At 36.9% G+C, this 25639-nt stretch overlaps 1 protein-coding gene across 3 annotated transcripts in view; it reads right to left on the bottom strand.

Moving 5' to 3' along the window:
* The window catches only part of LRBA (LPS responsive beige-like anchor protein), a 750846-nt gene that overhangs the window by 648007 nt on the left and 77200 nt on the right, over positions 1 to 25639 (bottom strand). For all 3 annotated transcript variants that reach the window (XM_068542607.1, XM_068542608.1, XM_068542606.1), the window contains exons 3-5: positions 21528 to 21759; positions 21210 to 21310; positions 11039 to 11134 (exon numbers count right to left, since the gene is read on the bottom strand). In XM_068542607.1, the coding sequence (XP_068398708.1) occupies positions 11039 to 11134; positions 21210 to 21310; positions 21528 to 21759 (429 nt within the window). The remainder of the gene's footprint in view (positions 1 to 11038; positions 11135 to 21209; positions 21311 to 21527; positions 21760 to 25639) is intronic.

A 25639-nucleotide genomic window follows, 5' to 3' on the forward strand; every position in this document is an offset into this window, starting at 1 on the left:
AAATGAAGATCCAATGCAGCCAAAATTAAAATAAATTTTAAAAATTTAAAAGTAAAATTTTAAAAAAGAGGTAGGCAGTGATATCAAATTGGAAATTTGTTGCTGAAATGTTACATAAGGTAACAGAAAAGAGAAAGAGGGACAAGAAAGGAAAGAAAAAGATAAGGAAAAAGCCTGGAATATAGTTTTTTTAACAGCAAATATAAAGCGGAAGAGGATTCGTTCATAACTTTTTTCATAACATTTTAAAATTATATTCATAAGTCACTATATAAATGATTTTACCACTTGGCTTAAATTTTTATTTAAAACATCATAGTACATACTGTAAGGGCCCCCAAATCTCCAAAACAAACTTGAGAAAGAAGAACAAAGTTGGAAAACCCATACTCCCAAATTTAAAACATACAACACAAAGATACAGTAATGAACATTTTACCATATTGGCATAAAGATAGAGATAAAGATCAATGGAATAGAACTGAGGGCCCAGAAATAAACCCTTATATTTGTGGTCTTGATTTTCAACAAGAGTGTCAAGGCAGTTCAATGAGGAAAGAATAGTGTTTTCAACAAATTTGCTAAGAAAACTAATATTTACAAGCAAAGGTATGAAGCTGACCACTTCCTTACATGTCACACAAAAAATTAACCCCAAATCGATGATAGACCTAAATGTGAGAGCTAAAAATATAAAACTCTAATAAGAAAAAATAGGGTTAAATCTTCGTGACACTGAGTTAGATAAATCCTTCTTAATTAGGCAATGAAAGAAAAAATATATGAATTGGACTTCATTAAAATTAAAAACTTTTGTGCTTTAAAGGATACCAGCAAGAAAGTGAAAAGACAAGCCAAAAGAATAGGAGAAAATATTTAAAAGTTATTTATCTGATAAGAAACTTACATCCAGAAGAATATATACAGAATTCTTGAGAGGGCAGACAGCAGAAGCAAGAAGAACTACAATCCTGCAGCCTGCAGAACAAAAACCACATTCACAGAAAGATAGACAAGATGAAAAGGCAGAGGGCTATATACCAGATGAAGGAACAAGAAAAAACCCCAGAAAAACAACTAAATGAAGTGGAGATAGGCAACCTTCCAGAAAAAGAATTCAGAATAATGATAGGGAAGATGATCCAGGACCTCGGAAAAAGAATGGAGGCAAATATCGAGAAGATGCAAGAAATATTTAACAAAGACCTAGAAGAATTAAAGAACAAACAAACAGAGATGAACAATACAATAACTAAAATGAAAACTACATTAGAAGGAATCAATAGCAGAATAACTGAGGCAGAAGAACGGATAAGTGACCTGGAAGACAGAATGGTGGAATTCACTGCTGTGGAACAGACTAAAGAAAAAAGAATGAAAAGAAATGAAGACAGCCTAAGAGACCTCTGGGACAACATTAAATACAACAACATTCGCATTACAGGGGTCCCAGAAGGAGAAGTGAGAGAGAAAGGACCAGAGAAAATATTTGAAGAGATTATAGTTGAAAACTTCCCTAACATGGGAAATGAAATAGCCACCCAAGTCATGGAAGCGCAGTGAGTCCCATACAGGATAAACCCAAGGAGAAACATGCCGAGACACATAGTAATCAAATTGGCAAAAATTGAAGACAAAGAAAAATTATTGAAAGCAGCAAGGGAAAAACGACAAATAACATACAAGGGAACTCCCATAAGGTTAACAGCTGATTTCTCAGCAGAAACTGTGCAAGCCAGAAGGGAGTGGCATGATATACTTAAAGTGATGAAAGGGAAGAACCTACAACCAAGATTACTCTACCCGGCAAGGATCTCATTCAGATTCGATGGAGAAATCAAAAGCTTTACAGACAAGCAAAAGCTAAGAGAATTCAGCACCACCAAACCACCTCTACAACAAATGCTAAAGGAACTTCTCTAAGTGGGAAACACAAGAGAAGAAAAGGACCTACAAAAACAAACCCAAAACAATTAAGAAAAGGGTCATAGGAACATACATATCGATAATTACCTTAAATGTGAATGGATTAAATGCTCCAAGCAAAAGACACAGGCTTGCTGAATGGATACAAAAACAAGACCCATATATATGCTGTCTACAAGAGACCCACTTCAGACCTAGGGACACATACAGACTGAAAGTGAGGGGATGGAAAAAGATATTACATGCAATTGGAAATCAAAAGAAAGCTGGAGTAGCAGTACTCATATCAGATAAAATAGACTTTAAGATAAAGAATGTTACAAGAGACAAGGAAGGCCACTACATAATGATCAAGGGATCAATCCAAGAAGAAGATATAACAGTTATAAATATATATGCACCCAACATAGGAGCACCTCAATATACAAGGCAACTGCTAACAGCTATAAAAGAGAAATCGACACTAACACAAGAATAGTGGGGGAGTTTAACACCTCACTTACACCAATGGACAGATCATCCAAAATGAAAATAAATAAGGAAACAGAGGCTTTAAATGACACAATAGACCAGATAGACTTAAATGATATTTATAGGACATTCCATCCAAAAACAGCAGATTACACTTTCTTCTCAAGTGTGCACGGAACATTCTCCAGGATAGATCACACACCTTGGGTCTCAAATCAAGGCTCAGTAAATCTAAGAAAACTGAAATCATATCAAGCATCTTTTCTGACCACAACGCTATGAGATTAGAAATGAATTACAGGGGAAAAAACGTAAAAAACACAAACGCATGGAGGCTAAACAATACATTTCTAAATAACCAAGAGATCACTGAAGAAATCAAAGAGGAAGTCAAAGAATACCTACAGGGCTTCCCTGGTGGTGCAGTGGTTGAGAATCTACCTGCCAATGCAGGGGACACGGGTTCGAGCCCTGGTCTGGGAGGATACCACATGCCGCGGAGCAACTAGGCCCGTGAGCCACAACTACTGAGCCTGCACGTCTGGAGCCTGTGCTCCACAATAAGAGAGGCCGCAATAGTGAGAGGCCAGCGCACCGCGATGAAGAGTGGCCCCCGCTTGCTGCAACTAGAGAAAGCCCTCACACAGAAATGAAGACCCAACACAGCCAAAAATAAAAAAATAAATAAATATTTATAAAATAAAAAATAAAACACCTACAGACAAATGACAGTGAAAACATGACGATCCAAAACCTATGGGATGCAGCAAAAGCAGTTCTAAGATCGAAGTTTATAGCAATAAAATCCTACCTCAAGAAACAAGAAACATCTCAAATAAACAACCTAACCTTACACCTAAAGCAATTAGAGAAAGAAGAACAAAAAAAACCCCCAAAGTTAGCAAAAGGAAAGAAATCATAAAGGGCAGATCAGAAATAAATGAAAAAGAAATGAAGGAAACAATTGCAAAGATCAATAAAACTAAAAGCTGCTTCTTTGAGAAGATAAACAAAATTGATAAAACATTAGCCAGACTCATCAAGGAAAAAAGGAAGACTCAAATCAACAGAATTAGAAATGAAAAAGGAGAAGTAACAACTGACACTGCAGAAATACAAAGGATCATGAGAGATTACTACAAGCAACTCTATGCCAATAAAATGGACAACCTGGAAGAAATGGACAAATTCTTAGAAAAGCACAACCTTCCAAGACTCAACCAGGAAGGAATAGAAAATATACACAGACCAATCACAAGCACTGAAATTGAGACTGTGATTAAAAATCTTTCAACAAACAAAAGCCCAGGACCAGATGGCTTCACAGGTGAATTCTATCAAACATTAAGAGAAGAGTTAACACCTATCCTTCTCAAACTCTTCCAAAATATAGCAGAGGGAGGAACACTCCCAAACTCATTCTACGAGGCCACCATCACCCTGATACCAAAACCAGACAAAGATGTCACAAAGAAGGAAAACTACAGTCCAATATCACTCATGAACATAGATGCAAAAATCCTCAACAAAATACTAGCAAACAGAATCCAACAGCACATTAAATGGATCACACACCATGATCAAGTTGGGTTTATCCCAAGAATGCAAGGATTCTTCAGTATAATCAAATGAATCAATGTGATACACCATATTAACAAATTGAAGAATAAAAACCATATGATGACCTCAATAGATGCAGAAAAAGCTTTTACAAAATTCAACACCCAATTATGATAAAAACCTTCCAGAAAGTGGGCATAGAGGGAACCTACCTCCACATAATAAAGGCCATATAAGACAAACCCACAGCAAACATCATTCTCAATGGTGAAAAACTGAAACCATTTCCTCTAACATCAGGAAGAAGACAAGGATGTCCACTCTCACCACTATTATTCAACATACTTTTGGAAGTCCTAGCCGTGGCAATCAGAGAAGAAAAAGAAACAAAAGGAATACAAACTGGAAAAGAAGAGGTAAAACTGTCACTGTTTGCAGATGACATGATACTATACATAGAGAATCCTAAAAATGCCACCAGAAAACTACTAGAGCTAATCAATGAATTTAGTAAAGTTGGAGGACACAAAATTAATGCACAGAAATCTCTTGCATTCCTATACACTCATGACGAAAAATCTGAAAGAGAAATTAAGGAAACACTCCCATTTACCACTGCAACAAAAAGAATAAAATACCTAGGAATAAACCTACCTAGGGAGACAAAAGACCTGTATGCAGAAAACTATAAGACACTGATGAAAGAAATTAAAGATGATACCAACAGATGGAGAGATATACCATGTTCTTGGATTGGAAGAATCAATATTTTGAAAATGACTATACTACCCAAAGCAATCTACAGATTCAATGCAATCCCTATCAAATAACCAATGGTATTTTTTACGGAACTAGAACAAAAAAATCTTAAAATTTGTTTGGAGACACAAAAGACCCCGAATAGCCAAAGCAGTCTTGAGGGAAAAAAACGGAGTGGGAGGAATCAGACTCCCTGACTTCAGACTATACTACCAAGCTACAGTAATCAAGACAATATGGTACTGGCACAAAAACAGAAACATAGATCAATGGAACAAGATAGAAAGCCCAGAGATAAACCCACGCACCTATGGTCAACTAATCTATGACAAAGGAGGCAAGGATATACAATGGAGAAAAGACAGTCTCTCCAATAAGTGGTGCTGGGAAAACTGGACAGCTACATGTAAAAGAATGAAATTAGAACACTCCCTAACACCATACACAAAAATAAACTCAAAATGGATTAGAGACCCAAATGTAAGACCGGACACTATAAAACTCTTAGAGAAAAACAGAGGAGGAACACTCTTTGACATAAATCACAGCAAGATCTTTTTTGATCCACCTCCTAGAGTAATGGAAATAAAAACAAAACTAAACTAATGAGACCTAATGAAACTTCAAAGCTTTTGCACAGCAAAGGAAACCATAAACAAGACGAAAAGATAACCCTCAGAATGGGAGAAAATATTTGCAAACGAATCAACGGATAAAGGATTAATCTCCAAAGTATATAAACAGCTCATGCAGCTCAATATTAAAGAAACAAACAACCCAATCCAAAAATGGGCAGAAGACCTAAATGGACATTTCTCCAAAAAAGACATACAGATGGCCAAGAAGCACATGAAAAGATGCTCAACATCACTAATTATTAGAGAAATGCAAATCAAAACTACAATGAGGTATCACCTCACACCAGTTAGAATGGGCATCATCAGAAAATCTGCAAACAACAAATGCTGGAGAGCGTGTGGAGAAAAGGGAACCCTCTTGCACTGTTCATGGGAATGTAAATTGATACAGCCACTATGGAGAACAGTATGGAGGTTCCTTAAAAATCTAAAAATAGAATTACCATATGACCCAGCAATCCCACTACTGGGCATATACCCAGAGAAAACCATAATTCAAAAAGACACATGCACCCCAATGTTCATTGCAGCACTATTTACAATAGCCAGGTCATGGAAGCAAGCTAAATGCCCATCGACAGACGAATGGAAAAAGAAGTTGTGGTACATATATACAATGGAATACTACTCAGCCATAAAAAGGAACGAAATTGGGTCATTTGTTGAAACGTGGATGGATGTAGAGACTGTCATACAGAGTGAAGTAAGTCAGAAAGAGAAAAACAAATATCGTATATTAACGCATGTATGTGGAACCTAGAAAAATGGTACAGATGAACCGGTTTGCAGGGCAGAAGCTGAGACACAGATGTAGAGAACAAACGTATGAACACCAAGGGGGGAAAGCCGCAGCGGGGTGGGGATGGTGGTGTGCTGAACTGGGCCATTGGGATTGACATGTGTACAATGATGTGTATAAAATTGATGACTAATAACAACCTGCTGTATAAAAAAATAAATAAAATTAAATTTAAAATTTTTTTTAAAAAGAATTCTTACAATTCAATAATAAATAGAAAAATGCAATTTTTAAATGGGCAAAAGATCTGAACGAACATGTCTCCGAAGAAGATATGCAAATGGCCATAAGGACATGGAATGATGCTCAGCATCATCAGTCACGAAGGAAATGCATATCAAAACCACAATGAGATTTTACTTAACACCCACTAGGATGGCTATAATCAAACAGACAGACATTAACAAGTGTTGGCAAGCAAGCGGAGAAACTTGAATCCTCCCAAATTGCTGATGGCATTATAAAATAAATATAGCCACTTCGGAAAACAAACTGGGAGTCCCTCAAATGGCTGAACATAGACAATATGACTCAGCAATTCCACTCCTTCATTTCCAAGAGAAATGAAAACATAAGTCCACATAAAAACTTGCACATGAAAGCCCATAAAGCATTCCCAAAAAGTGGAATCAACTCAAATATCCACTAATTAGAGAATAATTAAACAAAATGTGCTGTATTCTTTCAATATTAGTCAGCCGTTAAAAGCAATGAAGCAGTGATACATAGTACAACATGAATCGATCTTGAAAACAGCAGTGGTAAGTAGAAAAGCCAATCACAAAAGTCCAGACATCAGATGATTCCACGTGCATGAATCGTCCAGAATAGACAAATCCATATAGACAGAAAGTAGAACAGCAGTTGCCTAGGCCTGGGAGTTTGCAGTGAACTGTGCAATGACTGCTAAGGAGTGCAGGGCTTCTTCTGGGCGTGATGAAAAGTTCTAAAATTGACTGTGATAATGATTGCACAGCTTGGTGAACACACTTAACCATTCACTGCACACTTTAAATGAATGAATCGCGTGATATGGAGATTGTAACTCAATAAAGCTGTTAAAAAAAGATCATACTACAAAGTTTTCGTTTTCTTGTTATTTAGAATTTACAATAATTATTGTTACTTATAATTTACAATTTCTTGTTATTATAATTTATGTAGGCATTTATGTCGACATCATACATACACATATATTCTTTTATATGTATAAGATATTCCATAAAAAATGAAAAAATCATTGAGCCAAATTTATGTAATAACACAATTGAGACTTCAAGAGGCTGATTTAAAATGAATGTTGGGGACTTCCCTGGTGGCGCAGTGGTTAAGACTGCGAGCTCCCAATGCAGGGGGCCCGGTTCAATCCCTGGCCAGGGAATTAGATCCCACACGCATGACGCAACTAAGAGTTCGCATGCCACAACTAAGGAACCAGCGAGCCGCAACTAAGGAGCCTGACTGCCGCAACTAAGGATCCCACGTGCCGCAACTAAGAAGCCCACCTGCCACAACTAAGAGCCAGTGCAACCAAATAAACAAATAAAATAAAATAAAGCAAAATAAAATGAATGTTGCACTAAGAAAAAAAAATAAAAGAATACATATTCACTGTATACATACGCTCTCTCTCACTGAAACATGAGAGTAGAGGATGTGAAAGCTTTGTAAAAATAATTTACCCATAAATACTTTAACTTCCCTTTAAAAGCTATGTTAGAGGGAAAAAATGAGTCACTGAATATATTTAAAACACCTTTTCTCTGAAAGTTCCAAAAGCTGTGTACTTGAACTGCCCCACTTTCAAGATACATATAAGTAAATGGAATGGACACATTACAATCTCAAAGAATTATAAATAATAAAGTTATAACATGCGTGAAAAAGAGATTAATCTCATGAGAATACTTTACTTTTTAAAGGGAACCCTCTTGCACTGTTGGTGGGAATGTAAATAGATACACCCACTATGGAGAACAGTATGGAGGTTCCTTAAAAATCTAAAAATAGAACTACCATAAGACCCAGCAATCCCACTACTGGGCATATATCCTGAGAAAACCATATTTAAAAAAGAGACATGTCCCACAATGTTCACTGCAGCACTATTTACAATAGTCAGGACATGGAAGCAACCTAAGTGTCCATCGAAAGATGAATGGATAAAGTAGATGTCGCACATATATACAATGGAATATTACTCAGCGATAAAAAGAAATGAAATTGAGTTATTTGTAGTGAGGTGGATGGACCTAGAGTCTGTCATACAGAGTGAAGTAAGTCAGAAAGAGAAAAACAAATACCGTATGCTAACACATATATATGGAATCTAAAAAAAAAAAAAAAGGTTCTGAAGAACCTAGGGGCAGGACAGAAATAAAGACACAGATGTAGAGAATGGACTTGAGGACACAGGGAGGGGGAAGGGTAAGCTGGGACAAAGTGACAGAGTAGCACTGACATATATACACTACCAAATGTAAAATAGATAGCTAGTGGGAAGCAGCCACATAGCACAGGGAGATCAGCTTGGTGCTTAGTGACCACCTAGAGTGGTGGGATAGGGAGGGTGGGAGGGAGGCATAAGAGGGAGGGGATATGGGGGTAAATGTATACGTATAGCTGATTCACTTTGTTATAAAGCAGAAACTAATACAACATTGTAAAGCAATTATACTCCAATAAAGGTGTTTAAAAAAACCTATATATTTAAATATATATATATTTAAAGGGTGGATCTGGATAAGTATTTTCTTATTTATTTATTTATTATTATTTGTTTATTTATGACTGCACTGGGTCTTCGTTGCTGCGCATGGGCTTTCTCTAGTTGCAGCGAGCGGGGGCTACTCTTCATTGTGGTGCGCGGGCTTCTCATTGCAGTGTCTTCTCTTGTTGCAGAGCACAGACTACAGGCGTGCGGGTTTGGTAGTTGTGGCACATGGGCTCAGTAGCTGTGGCTTGCGGGCTCTAGAGCACAGGCTCAGTAGTTGTGGCGCATGGGCTTAGTGGCTCTGCGGCATGTGGGATCTTCCCACACCAGGGCTCGAACCTGCGTCACCTGGCAGGCAGATTCTTAACCACTGCACCACCAGGGAAGTCCCAAGAATACTTCTTTATGTTGGAGACAAACGATCAGCTCAATGCCAACAGAGTACAATTATTCTAGAAAGCTTCAAATCTAAAATGGTTATTAAGGAAAAATTATATAGAAAAAAATAATATGAGCAATAAAACTTTCCAAAGAAAACTGTATTTTGTGTGAAGCATTCAAATATCACAAATATCCTTTCAAAACACTCTCTTCTTTCTGCAGGTATTGCCTGGCTATATAGGGGCCATAAGCAAGTAGGATATTATGAGAACAAAAGTAAAAAATGAATAAAAGGTAACCTCAGAAGAAGAATAGGCTGAAATATCTTCAAAAATTGTATGCTTGTAACAGGCAAACCAATGTAATAATGAGGAGGTAAAAAAGCTTCCATAAATAACACATATACATTATATAATGTAATCCTATAATATTTTGAAACATTACAGATATTACTGCCATACATAACTGTCTTATTTATAAACTGATCAACAGATTACAAGAATGCTGAGATTGATATTATATGGAAACACACAGGCTAGAAAAACTTGCCTAGAAAGTTTCCAAGAGTAACTCTCAGGTGCAAAAGAAACAGGAAGCAGGAAATGTAAGGCTAAAGAAAGATTTTCAGAAAGATAAAACTGAAAGTGTTACACATAAATTTCTTTTTTTTTTTTTTAAATCTTTATTGGAGTATAATCGCTTTACAATGGTGTGTTAGTTTCTGCTGTATAACAAAGTGAATCAGCTATACGTATACATATATCCCCATATCCCCTCCCTCTTGTGTCTCCCTCCCACCCTCCCTATCCCACCCCTCTAGGTGGTCACTAAGCACCAAGCTGATCTCCCTGTGCTATGTGGCTGCTTCCCACTAGCTAGCTATTTTACATATGGTAGTGTATATATGTCCATGCCACTCTCTCACTTCGTCCCAGCTTACCCTTCCCCCTCCCCATGTCCTCAAGTCCATAAATTTCTATTTGAGAATGCAGAGATAAAATTCATAAGACAAAATGGCTTATGTTGAAAAGAATTGGGTTCTTGGGCTTCCCTGGTGGCGCAGTGGCTGAGAATCTGCCTGCCAATGCAGAGGACACGGGTTCGAGCCCTGGTCTGGGAAGATCCTACATGCCGCGGAGCAGCTAAGCCCGTGAGCCACGACTACTGAGCCTGCGTGTCTGGACAGCCATAAATAAAAAAATAAAAAATAATAAATAAAATTTTGGGCTTCCCTGGTGGCGCAGTGGTTGAGAGTCTGCCTGCCAATGCAGGGGACACGGGTTCGAGCCCTGGTCTGGGAAGATCCCACATGCCGCGGAGCAACTGGGCCCATGAGCCACAACTACTGAGCCTGCGCGTCTGGAGCTTGTGCTCCACAACAGGAGAGGCCACGATAGTGAGAGTCCCGCACACCGCGATGAAGAGTGGCCCCCGCTCGCCACAACTAGAGAAAGCCCTCGCACAGAAACGAAGACCCAACACAGCCAAAAATAAATGAACAAAAATAAATAAATAATTTTTTAAAAAAAATAAATAATTGGGTTCTTATTCCACTGAGGCCCCAAGGGGTGAGTGGACAGCTTTCTTAACTTCTTAGAGCCTCTATTTCTTCACCTCTAAAGCAGTCAGGAAAAAGTAACATGCACAATTGCTGTAAAGATTAAGTTAGGCTGTGCAAAGAAGTTGCTACCTAACACAGAACCTGTCAGGAGTGTTTACAGGGCCATACTTTCAGGAAGCAAAAGAAAGAAAAAAGAACTTCAAGTGATTTCCTCGTTAAGATTTACTTACTGCAGCACTCTTTCCTGGAAAGTTGAAAAAGGCATCGGGACCATACTTCTGTGGCATGTGCTTTAACACAGACAGCAACTTTCCAGCATGTGGAGGCTATGAAAATAATCAACAATTCATTAACCACATTATTCACCATAAAACAAAAAAACCTACTTTTAGTACAGACATACTTTAATATACCCCCAAATAACTAAATAATTCTGTAAGCTAAAAAGCATATAAAATAACCAAAGGAAGGTTATTTTCAACTACCTTAAAGAAATAAACAATGCACTCTATGCCACTTTTTTTTATGAGGCGTTGGATAAATATGAGCCAACAGCATTTGACACATAACTCTTCTCCACACTACAGCAAAAATGACCTTTTAAAATTACAAACTACATCAACCCACTACTCATCCCTTTTTAAAGTACTTTTTAATTTCACCAAAAAATAATGCTTACCAAGTCCCACTGTTAAAGGCACTTTAAAAACAATAAAATATTTTAGCCTCATAACCACACTAGGGGTTATTATCACTCCATTTTACAAAGGAGGAATCTGAGGCAGAGGAACACGTCCAAGGTCATACAGGTAGTAAGTGACAAGGATAGGATCAGAACTCGGTCTGACTCCAGCCAGAGTCCATGCTTTTAATTACTACACTTTCACTGTTACATTATTCTATCTCTCCTATAGCTTCCCACTGTCTTTAAAATAAAGACCAAAATCCCTAACATGGCCCACAAGATACTTTACATATCTCCTTAACCTCTTTTGCCTCTCTCTGCACTCTATCTACAATGCCTTCTCTGTCTTCTTCCCATAATAGGGCCTGAGCACAAGCTATTCCTTCTGCTTAAAATGTTCTCACTAGGCCTATTCCCGCCTCCCCACCCTCCTCCGCCTTAACTAAATAAATCTTACCCATCCATTGAAGTTCATCTTAATGGTCACTTCTCAGGGCAGTCTTCCCTGACCTCTAAGAATGGATCAAATCTCCCTATCACATTTCATTCTACAATATATCTCTACTATACAGCATGTATAGAAGTTGTAACATTACATTTATTTGATTAATGCCTCTGACCCACAAGTTTCCTCTAATACATTAAACAACCAACAGCTAAAACGAAAAGGCACATTTACATTTAGGAAAAGCAAAGGACAATCAGATATACCTTATCATTTCAATCAGTTTACAAGCAAATAAGATAAAGTGTAGTACATTCCTCTTACAAGTTAAAAGTTCAAAACAGTGTCAAACTACAAGTGAAATCACTGGCTTGCCTTCATCTTATCTGGTAGCTGCTCTAAATTATCATTAATAACTATCTAAAAGAGTTTGGATTTCTTTTACCTAAATGTTAAGTGGAAAGCTTCATTCGTAAGTGATCAAGAAATTTTCAATTAACCACACTGTTCAATTACAAAAGTGTAATAACAAGTTACTACAATCACAATGATTTTTTAAAATAAATTCTAAAATGAAATCACCAAAAATAATATGCAGTCAAAAATAAAAATATAACTTTGTAGCATTTCTAGAGAAATCAATCCTCAAAATTTCCTTTTCTATAAACCAATCAAAAAGAATACATTAAGACAAGCACTTAATCCACAGATACTGCTAGGGGATTGTATACTAAGAAAGTCTTTCAGAAAATAATTCAAGAGTCTTTAAAAATGTTCACCCATTGATACACTATTTCCACATATGAAAATCTGTGCTAAAGTAATAATCAAAAAAGCAGACACAGATTTAGATACAGGGATTTTTCACTGCACTGATATGCTAGCAAAAGCTACATAAGCTCTGAGCAAGGCCCTGCTCTTGTTTTATTAATAATTCATTATTATTTTCCCTCCCATAAGCAGCTACATTAACATGCTTAATCTTTTTATATGTGTTCCTTTAAAAATGTGTTTCTGTGTGACTATACTTAAAATTTAAATGATGTTGGGTTAGATATATCATTCTATTTCTTACTTTCTTCCTGCCTTTTGGTATCTATTCTTATTACTCTGTTCATTGATTCTAACTGCTATATAATAATCTATTCTATGCATCCAATACATTTTACCTATCTATTCTCCTAAGGATAAACACATGTTGACAATTCACTGCCATCAAAAATAATGCTTCAGTGAACATTCTCATACATATTTCCTTACAGAACTATGTGAGAATTTCTTGGAACATGCACTCAGGAGCAAACGACTAATTCATTGGATATGGGTATAATTCAAGTGACTAACTAGTACTGGATTACTCTTGAGGCTGGCTCCATTGGTGTTCATTCCAACCACCAGCACACAGCTTTAAAATAACTCTATCCCTCCAATTATACTTGCTATTATCCAGCTCTATAATTCTTGATACTAATGATGTAAGGTGACATATCAATACTGATTTCATTTGAACATCTCTAATTATTAGTGATTTAATGTTTATTTGATTGTGGGGTTTCTATCTCTGTAAACAGATATCTGTTCATATCCTTTCCTATTTTCTTATAGTTTTCTATATTCACCAATATAACAAAAAATGTTCTAATTACATATTCAGAATAAATAAATTATTTGAATATAAATAAAAACCAAAATCAAACCAGTATACTTCTTCTTCTGGACATGACACAGTAACAGGACCTACACTTTCCAACTCACCATAATCAACTTGAAAACTGGACAAAATGTATGAAACTAAAACTGTTTTCAGACTAGCTCAAGACTGTGATCCTTGAGAAAGGGAAACAAAATGAGTCATGAGATTACCCAGACTTTCTACCTGCAGTCAATTTCCTTATCACATATCATTGCACAGGGAGAAGGAAACCAAATAGAACTTGAAATTCTCATTGAGTTGATGAGGCAGAAGTTAGAGGATGGGTAGTCTGAGGTGGACAGAACCTTCAGGGCAGAGTACTACAGAGGAAGGACCTATGCAGAGAAGAAACTCCAGAAATCTGCACTGACCCTTTGGCATAATACCAAACTGTTCATTTCTACCTTAAAACTCAACAAGGTGGGGTGGCCAAGATTTTGGCAGCCATAAGTCAAAGAATTCCCAGAGCAAATATAGAGCCAGGAATTGCTGAGACCCTACTAGGCACTATGGAGAGACCACAGTCTTGCTTGCCTCATGTCTGAGACTTAGGGTCATTCACAGAGACCCTAGAGAAGTCAGGCCAGAATAAGGCTGCCCTAACAATAATAAGCCCTAGAGTAACAGCCTAGATTGGCTGACCAAAAAAACTTTTAAACTAGCCTGAAAGAATAAAGTTAATCCACAAGTAACTTACCTGCCTGCAAAAGCAGTCTAACAATCTTAAAAGAACTATGACAGAATCCAGCACTCAACAGGGAATAACTCACTATGACTAACATCACTATGTCTAAAATCACTAGTATAAAACAGGAAAATATGACCTACAAGTAAAAGCAGAATGAGTGAGCAAAAAACTGATCTAGAAAATGACAGAGATGACAGAATTAGTGGATGAGAACATTAAAGCAACTATTAATATGCTACATATTCTCAATGATTTAAAGGAAAACAAGAATGAGGGAACAAATGAAAGATATTAAAAAGAACCAAATAGAATTGACAGATTAGAAGTATCGGAAATCTGAAAATTTTAATGGCTGTTAACACATTACAGAAGAAAAGATCAACTGCCTTAAAAATATAGCAATAAAAGCAATCTAAAATGAAGCACAGGGACTTCCCTGGTGGCACACTGGTTAAGAATCCTCCTGCCAATGCAGGGGACATGGGTTCGAGCCCTGGTCTGGGAAGATCCCACATGCTATGGAGCAACTAAGCCCATGAGCCACAACTACTGAAGCCCGCGCGCCTAGAGCCCGTGCTCCACAACAAGAGAAGCCACTGCATTGAGAAGCCTGTGCACCGCAACAAAGAGTAGCTCCCAGTCACCGCAACTAGAGAAAGCCCGGGCGCAGCAACCAAGACCCAACGCAGACAATAAATAAATAAATAAATTTATTTATTTAAAAAATAAGTAAAATAAAATGAAGCACAAAGAGAAAAGACTAAAAAAAAAAAAAAATGTGAACAGATCTCAGTGACCTAAGGGGCACTACCAAGAAGATCAAAAAACATGTAACTGGAGTCCCAGAAAGAGGGGGAGAGGGACAAGAAAATGATATTTGAAGAAATAATGATCAAAATGTTTCCAAATTTGATGAAAATTATAAGCCCACAGATGCAAGAACCCCTAATAAAGATAAATACAGAGATAGCCTCAACCACCAGAGGGCAGACAGCAGAAGCAAGAAAAACTACAATCCTGCAGCCTGTGGACCAAAAACCACAGTTACAGAAAGATAGACAAGATGAAAAGGCAGAGGGTTATGTACCAGATGAAGGAACAAGAAAAAACCCCGGAAAAACAACTAAATGAAGTGGAGATAGGCAACCTTCCAGAAAAAGAATTCAGAATAATGATAGTGAAGATGATCCAGGACCTCGGAATAAGAATGGAGGCAAAGATTGAGAAGATGCAAGAAATGATTAACAAAGACCTAGAAGAATTAAAGAACAAACAAACAGAGATGAACAATACAATAACTGAAATGAAAACTACACTAGAAGGAATCAATAGCAGAATAATTGAGGCAGAAGAACGGATAAGTGACCTGGAAGACAGAATGGTGGAATTCACTGCTGCGGAACAGACTAAAGAAAAAAGAATGAAAAGAAATGAAGACAGCCTAAGAGATCTCTGGGACAACATTAAACGCAACAACATTCGCATTATAGGGGTCCCAGAAGGTGAAGAGAGAGAGAAAGGACCAGATAAAATATTTGAAGAGATTATAGTCGAAAACTTCCCTAACATGGGAAATGAAATAGCCACCCAAGTCCAGGTAGCGCAGAGAGTCCCATACAGGATAAACCCAAGGAGAAACACGCCGAGACACATAGTAATCAAAGTGGCAAAAATTAAAGACAAAGAAAAATTATTGAAAGCAGCAAGTGAAAAACGACAGATAACATACAAGGGAACTCCCATAAGGTTAACAGCTGATTTCTCAGCAGAAACTCTGCAAGCCAGAAGGGAGTGGCATGATATACTTAAAGTGATGAAAGGGAAGAACCTACAACCAAGATTACTCTACCCGACAAGGATCTCATTTAGATTTGATGGAGAAATCAAAAGCTTTACAGACAAGCAAAAGCTAAGAGAATTCAGCACCACCAAACCACCTCTACAACAAATGCTAAAGGAACTTCTCTAAGTGGGAAACACAAGAGAAGAAAAGGACCTACAAAAACAAACCCAAAACAATTAAGAAAATGGTCATAGGAACATACATATCGATAATTACCTTAAACGTGAATGGATTAAATGCCCCAACCAAAAGACATAGACTGGCTGAATGGATACAAAAACAAGACCCATATATATGCTGTCTACAAGAGACCCACTTTAGACCTGGGGACACATACAGACTGAAAGTGAGGGGATGGAAAAAGATATTCCATGCAAATGGAAATCAAAAGAAAACTGGAGTAGCTATACTCATACCAGATAAAATAGACTTTAAAATAAAGAATGTTACAAGAGACAAGGAAGGACACTACATAATGATCAAGGGATCAATCCAAGAAGAAGATATAACAGTTATAAATATATATGCACCCAACATAGGAGCACCTCAATACATAAGGCAACTGCTAACAGCTATAAGAGAGGAAATCGACAGTAACACAATCATAGTGGGGGACTTTAACACCTCACTTACACCAATGGACAGATCATCCAAAATGAAAATAAATAAGGAAACAGAAGCTTTAAATGACACAATAGACCAGATAGATTTAATTGATATATATAGGACATTCCATCCAAAAACAGCAGATTACACGTTCTTCTCAAGTGCGCACGGAACATTCTCCAGGATAGATCACATCTTGGGTCACAAATCAAGCCTCAGTAAATTTAAGAAAATTGAAATCATATCAAGCATCTTTTCTGACCACAACGCTATGAGATTAGAAATGAATTACAGGGAAAAAAACATAAAAAAGACAAACACATGGAGGCTAAACAATACGTTACTAAATAACCAAGAGATCACTGAAGAAATCAAAGAGGAAATCAAAAAATACCTAGAGACAAATGACAATGAAAACACGACGACCCAAAACCTATGGGATGCAGCGAAAGCAGTTCTAAGAGGGAAGTTTATAGCTATACAAGTCTACATAAAGAAACAAGAAAAATCTCAAGTAAACAATCTAACCTTACACCTAAAGAAACTAGAGAAAGAAGAACAAACAAAACCCAAAGTTAGCAGAAGGAAAGAAATCATAAAGATCAGAGCAGAAATAAATGAAATAGAAACAAAGAAAACAATAGCAAAGATCAATAAAACTAAAAGTTGGTTCTTTGAGAAGATAAACAAAATTGAGAAGCCATTAGCCAGACTCATCAAGAAAAAGAGGGAGAGGACTCAAATCAATAAAATCAGAAAGGAAAAAGGAGAAGTTACAACAGACACCGCAGAATTACAAAGCATCCTAAGAGACTACTACAAGCAACTTTATGCCAATAAAATGGACAACCTGGAAGAAATGGACAAATTTTTAGAAAGGTATAACCTTCCAAGACTGAACCAGGAAGAAACAGAAAATATGAACAGACCAATCACAAGTAATGAAATTGAAACTGTGATTAAAAATCTTCCAACAAACAAAAGTCCAGGACCAGATGGCTTCACAGGTGAATTCTATCAAACATTTAGAGAAGAGCTAACACCTATCCTTCTCAAACTCTTCCAAAAAAATTGCAGAGGAAGGAACACTCCCAAACTCATTCTATGAGGCCACCATCACCCTGATACCAAAACCAGACAAAGACACTACAAAAAAAGAAAATTACAGACCAATATCACTGATGAATATAGATGCAAAAATCCTCAACAAAATACTAGCAAACAGAATCCAACAACACATTAAAAGGATCATACACCACGATCAAGTGGGATTTATCCCAGGGATGCAAGGATTCTTCAATATACGCAAATCAATCAATGTGATACACCATATTAACAAATTGAAGAATAAAAACCATATGATCATCTCAATAGATGCAGAAAAAGCTTTCGACAAAATTCAACACCCATTTATGATAAAAACTCTCCAGAAAGTGGGCATAGAGGGAACCTACCTCAACATAATAAAGGCCATATATGACAAACCCACAGCAAACATCATTCTCAATGGTGAAAAACTGAAAGCATTTCCTCTAAGATCAGGAACGAGACAAGGATGTCCACTCTCACCACTATTATTCAACATAGTTCTGGAAGTCCTAGTCACGGCAATCAGAGAAGAAAAAGAAATAAAAGGAATACAAATTGGAAAAGAAGAAGTAAAACTGTCACTGTTTGCAGATGACATGATACTATACATAGAGAATCCTAAAACTGCCACCAGAAAACTGCTAGAGCTAATTAATGAATATGGTAAAGTTGCAGGATACAAAATTAATGCACAGAAATCTCTTGCATTCCTATACACTCATGATGAAAAATCTGCAAGAGAAATTATGGAAACACTCCCATTTACCATTGCAACAAAAAGAATAAAATACCTAGGAATAAACCTACCTAGGGAGACAAAAGACCTGTATGCAGAAAACTATAAGACACTGATGAAAGAAATTAAAGATGATACCAACAGATGGAGAGATATACCATGTTCTTGGATTGGAAGAACCAACATTGTGAAAATGAGTATACTACCCAAAGCAATCTACAGATTCAATGCAATCCCTATCAAATTACCAATGGCATTTTTTACGGAGCTAGAACAAATCATCTTAAAATTTGTATGGAGACACAAAAGACCCCGAATAGCCAAAGCAGTCTTGAGGGAAAAAAATGGAGCTGGAGGAATCAGACTCCCTGACTTCAGACTATACTACAAAGCTACAGTAATCAAGACAATATGGTACTGGCACAAAAACAGAAACACAGATCAATAGAACAAGATAGAAAGCCCAGAGATTAACCCACGCACCTATGGTCAACTAATCTATGACAAAGGAGGCAAAGATATACAATGGAGAAAAGACAGTCTCTTCGATAAGTGGTGCTGGGAAAACTGGACAGCTACATGTAAAAGAATGAAATTAGAATACTCCCTAACACCATACACAAAAATAAACTCAAAATGGATTAGAGACCTAAATATAAGACTGTACACTATAAAACTCTTAGAGGAAAACATAGGAAGAACACTCTTTGACATAAATCACAGCAAGATCTTTTTTGATCCACCTCCTAGAGTAATGGAAATAAAAACAAAAATAAACAAATGGGACCTAATGAAACTTCAAAGCTTTTGCACAGCAAAGGAAACCATAAACAAGACGAAAAGACAACCCTCAGAATGGGAGAAAATATTTGCAAATGAATCAACGGACAAAGGATTAATCTCCAAAATATATAAACAGCTCATTCAGCTCAATATTAAAGAAACAAACACCCCAATCCAAAAATGGGCAGAAGACCTAAATAGACATTTCTCCAAAGAAGACATACAGACGGCCACGAAGCACATGAAAAGATGCTCAACATCACTAATTATTAGAGAAATGCAAATCAAAACTACAATGAGGTATCACCTCACTCCTGTTAGAATGGGCATCATCAGAAAATCAACAAACAACAAATGCTGGAGAGGGTGTGGAGAAAAGGGAACCCTCTTGCACTGTTGGTGGGAATGTAAATTGATACAGCCACTATAGAGAACAATATGGAGGTTCCTTAAAAAACTAAAAATAAAATTACCATATGACCCAGCAATCCCACTACTGGGCATATACCCAGAGAAAACCATAATTCAAAAAGACACATGCACCCGAATGTTCATTGCAGCACTATTTACAATAGCCAGGTCATGGAAGCAACCTAAATGCCCACCGACAGACGAATGGATGAAGAAGATATGGTACATATATACAATGGAATATTACTCAGCCATAAAAAGGAACGAAATTGAGTCATTTGTTGAGATGTGGATGGATCTAGAGACTGTCATACAGAGTGAAGTAAGTCAGAAAGAGAAAAACAAATATCGTATATTAATGCATGTATGTGGAACCTAGAAAAATGGTACAGATGAGCCGGTTTGCAGGGCAGAAGTTGAGACACAGATGTAGAGAATGGACATATGGACACCAAGGGGGGAAAACTGCGGGGGGGTGGGGATGGTGGTGTGCTGAATTGGGCGATTGGGATTGACATGTATACACTGATGTGTATAAAATTGATGCCTAATAAGAACCTGCAGTATAAAACAAAAAAAAAGATAAATACAAGGTAAACCACACCAAGAAACATAATAAAATCACTGCAAATCAGTGATAAAAATCTTAAAAGCAGGCAGAGAACTAGAGTTCAATACAAAGAAGCTAAAGAGTCCAGTCATTTTAATACAATAAATTAGTGTATAATTGCAGAGCACAAATTTAGATATACTTAAACAGAGGCAGATTAAGGATCAGCCGGCTGAGTAGTTGCTGCAGGCAACGATTTCTAAAGAGCTCTAAAACAAGCCTAGAAGTGCAACAAAAATGGAGAAAATATTTACTAATATTCCTCTAAGGCATAAGTAACTAAAGAGTAGGAAGAAACAGTTTGATAAGGCACCTGGAGTTCAAAATCAGTTGACCGCTACCACCCATTGCAAAGGACCATGAAATTGAATCTAAAGAGGGTGGATCCAATTAACCACAGGGCTTTTGTTCACTGAGTGGGTTATTCAAGTTTAAACTACTCAGATTGATAGAAAGAGAAGCTAGATGCTGCTACCCAACATTTTTATTTCTCTGTCCTTACCCTTTTCCTCTAATTAATGTTGAATTTTTATGTTGAATCTTAAAATGTTGAAATTTTAAAAAAATAAAAATTATTTAAAACATTTGAAGAAGGACCAAATTACCAACCTGCCTGGAACACCCAGTTCTCTTAGTCCACACCTGTGTCAGGTGATGGCAAAAGTAGCTGTAGAGGGCTAAATGCTATTCTAACTGATCTCTCCCCCTCAATTTGACATTTACCCCCTGTGCAACAATATCAATTGCTTAAAAGCTACTAATATGTTTGGGGAGTGGAATAGTTTCAAATATCAAAGAGTATTTAAGTTTACCCATTGTCCTTTATCTCCTTGAAGTTTACTGAAGAACAGCTTTAGTTCTCGAACTGTCAAATTGTAGCTAGCCAGCACTCCCAACATGTCAACTAAAAGATCTGGAAACAAAGAAAGCAAAAAATAAAATAATTAAGCTACTTACATTTCTTGAAAGATTAAAATATATGGTGCTTACTTAACACTTTGGACACTAAAGTTCCAGGTACACGTTAGATGCTCAATATTTATTTAACAAATATTATTAAATAAGAAAAATAGAGTACTTAAGAATCAAACTTCATTTCTTCACAACCATTGTATTATGGAAAGTCATACCTGCTATCATATTGTCAACTTTTTCAATTTTCCCAAGCACTTTCTCAACAAGGCCTACTTCAGTGCAGACCTGAAGATTTCGTATGCTTTTCTTCAGAATGGCTGTAAACATGCTCCAGACTTCTGCTTGGCAAGTAACATCACATTTCTCTAATAGGTCCACCATGCAGATGATACTCTCACCTTCTTGAATAATGAAATTCATTTCTAAATCAAATTGCCCTCCTACCAACTTCCAGGGGCAGGGGGAAGGAGGGAAAGAAAAAAAAAACATTAAAAGCATTAGTACTTCTTCAATATAACTAGAGTACACTCCTAAGCTTTAGATTCACAGTAACTATACATATACATTCTTCTCTTCCCTGGTAGTCTAGTGATTAGGATTCAGTGCTCCCATACACATTCTTCTCTACCCCCTACAACAATAAAAAGATCTTTAATACACACACACACACACACAAACACACACAGCTCTAAAAAAATAAAGCTTCTAAAGAAATCTTCAAGTTAAGATAGCACAAAGTCAAGCGAGACTTAGAGTATAAAAATGGAAGTATTTTCAACAAATGGAGGATGTTTAGGTAAATCACTACCACTGCCCTGATACTAATAAAGATCTAACTTAGCTCTATAATTGCTTCTAATTCAATGTTTCATTTATGAATTAGGTAATCTGTGAGCTACTCACAGCAACCTAAATGTCCTTTGCTACTTATACATGTATGAGCTCACAGCAAAAATGAAAAGCTGAAAAAGGCTTAGAGTGGACACAAAACATGTAATTTTTATTTGCCAAATTCTTGGTTTATTACACCTATCCACTTTGATCCCCCCTGTCAATAATCAGGATAACTTAAACATAACTTAAACTTAGTCACACACTCAAAGTCAGTAATCAAGAAAATTTATTTCATTGATATTGCTATCAGAAAATCCACCCAGAGAAAGCTGTACTGACCTATTCCTACCCTGCCATCTCACCAATAGCATCCTCACAGAGGGAAAGTTTTTTAATTTTAACAAACCCCAATTGTTTAAAGGAATTAAAATACTTTTAGAATTACCTTTGCAAGGCTATCTTTTGTAACTAGATCTTTTTAAAGATCTCTGTCAGAACAGTTACATACATGATCCACCTACACTCCTGTCCTTCTGAATACACCTTCATTTTTCATTATGCTTTCCTAAACCTAAAAGGTAGGCAAGAATTAGGAGAAAGTGAATTGTACAAAACAAAATCCAACAGCTCATAAAACAGGGACTACCCTGGTGACGCAGCATTTAGGACTCCGTGCTCCCAATGCAGGGGACCCAGGTTCGATCCCTGGTCAGGGAACTAGATCCCACATGCATGCTGCAACTAAGAGTTCACATGCCACAACTAAGGAGGCCGCCTGCCACAACTAACGAGCCCATGTGCCACAACTAAGGAGCCGGCAAGCCGCAACTAAGGAGCCCATGAGCCGCAACTAAGGAGCCCGTGTGCCACAACTAAGACCAGGCACAACCAAATAAATTAATTAAAAAAAGAATAACAGACATGACCAAGTAGAGTTTACTTCAGAAAAGCAAAGATGGTACAGAACTAGGAAATCAATTAAAACTCCTTGCAGCCATGGACTGATATGCGTCCCAGGTTCTGTCAAAGATACACACTGGCATGAGAAAGAAAAAATGGAAAAATGAAAAACAGGAGGCAGTATCTGCATGCAAGGAGATAAGAATTCCTAGCAAGCACAGTCATAAGGCTTTTGGTTTTCCTAGGAAAGCTCTGGCAGAGATTTTAGTGTACAATTCTTTGCATAATCAGTAACATGCGGCATAAAGAGAGGACAGATGGGTTTCTGCTAAAAGAGTCCCTTGGTGTAATTGGGCCAATTCTCCTAGCTACATGGTCTTGGCTATGAAGTATACGTGCTTGGTTCCCTAAGTGCTCCCCAAAATTCTGTAAGCTACATAAGAAGTCTAATAGAGACTTTTTTTTGATTTTGTGATTATTTGTGACTATTTTTTGCTTGTTTTGTCTTTAACTTTTTATTCTGAAACAATTCAGACATTCAAAAATTGAGAAATAGTATACAGTTCCTGTATACCCTTTAACCAGCTTCCCCTAATGTGAATATATTACATCATCATAATACAGTCATTAAAACCAGGTACAATACTACAGATCTTACTCAAATATTGACACTTGTCACACTAATGTCCTTTTCCTGATCCAGGATCAGCATCCTCTTAGTCTTCTCCAAACCGAGACAGTTGCACAGGCATTCTTTGACTTTCATGAATTTGACACTTTTGAAGTGTATTTGCCAGTTATTTTATAGACTGTCTTCCAATCTGAACATTTCTTCATGTTTAAATTCAGCCTATGCATTTTTGGTAAAAACACCCCAGAAGTGATGTGTGTCCTTCTCGGTGTATCATTTCGGATAGTACCTGAAGTCAGTATGTCTCACTACTGGTGAAGTTAGCTTTGATCACCTGCTTAAAGAGGTGTCTGTCAAACTTTTTCCATTTTAAAGTGACTATCTTTCATTTTTAAATTATTAAGCATTCTTGTAAAGAATACTTTGAGACTATACAAATATCTTGTTTCTCACCATACTTTTTAGCGTCCATCGATGGCTCTTACCTGCAACTGTAAATACTGTGGCATAGCTAAATGGTGGTTTTATATTTCCACCAAACTTTCTACATTAATTAATTTTAAAAGACTTCCTTTAATAATAAAATACACCCAAAAAGCCAGCATTATGTCCATATAGGAAAATTGGAATGATTCTCATGAAAGTCAGAAATAAGACTCGGATGCACTATCATTACTATCATTTGATATTATTCTGGAGATACAGAAGTCACATTTGGTCAAAAGGCAGCAACATGTATAAATATCAGAACAGAGGATTTAAATTCCAACTATTTTCAGATGATATGATATATATATGGAAAACTGAAAAATTTCTATAAATGACAAAATTATTTGGTAATGAAAATACTGATTACAGTTAACAATATGAATCAGTCTCAAAAGAATTATGCTAAATAGAAGCAAGCACAAATGGCTACCTTAACAACTAGAAATTTATTCCACAGATATATTTAGGTAATGATGTTCCACACAAGAACTTCATTTTAGCATTTTAATAGAAAATAGAAGAAACAATACCTCCCCCAAAAAAACATATTATAAAGTAAAGTTGTGTTTAACCATATAATGGAACATGATGCAGCCATTGAAAATAATGAGGGAGTTCCATTTGACAGAAAAAGATCTCTAAAATACATTGTTTAGGTGAGAAAATTGAAGTGGAAAAAAGCATGATAGTAGGCTACAATTTGAGTGTAAAACATATACATACAGACATATGCCTAAGAACAATACACAAGAAACTAAATAGTGACTGCCTCTGAAGAGGTAACTGAGCATCTGGGGAACGAGGGCCAGGGGAGAGTTTGTAGTATACATACACTTTTGGACATCCTCCACACAGATCTGAATAGGTCAAAAACCTAGTTGCAGGACTTCCCTGGTGGCACAGTGGTTAAGAATCCGCCTGCCAATGCAGGGGACATGGGTTCAAGCCCTGGTCCAGGAAGATCCCACATGCCGCAGAGCAACTAAGCCCGTGCACCACAACTACTGAGCCTGCGCTCTACAGCCCACGAGCCACAACTACTGAGCCCACATGCTGCAACTACTGAAGCCGGTTGCAGCTTTGAGCCCATGCCCCGCAACAAGGGAAGCCACCTCATTGAGAAGCCCATGCACCACAACAAAAAGTAGCCCCCGCTCACCAGAACTAGAGAAAGCCGGTGTGCAGCAACAAAGACCCAATGCAGCCATAAATAAATTAATTAAATAAAGAAATAAATAAATAAATTTATTATTTTTAAAAATCCTAGTTGCAACTAACTTAAGTTACCTTACCTTCCCCTTAATATTACTTACATCAATCTTTCATTTTGATCTGTGTTTATTACCATCAGTAACCACCCTTCCAAGAAGCTATAGAATTAATTTTTGAAAGTAATTTCCAAAAAACCTCTAAATATTTCACCAGATTTTAAATTGAGCTTATACTGTGAGAGCAGTATCCAGACAGGTGTTT

The sequence above is a fragment of the Eschrichtius robustus genome, chromosome 4, assembly GCF_028021215.1.
Source record: "Eschrichtius robustus isolate mEscRob2 chromosome 4, mEscRob2.pri, whole genome shotgun sequence".
Taxonomy (NCBI): domain Eukaryota; kingdom Metazoa; phylum Chordata; class Mammalia; order Artiodactyla; family Eschrichtiidae; genus Eschrichtius; species Eschrichtius robustus.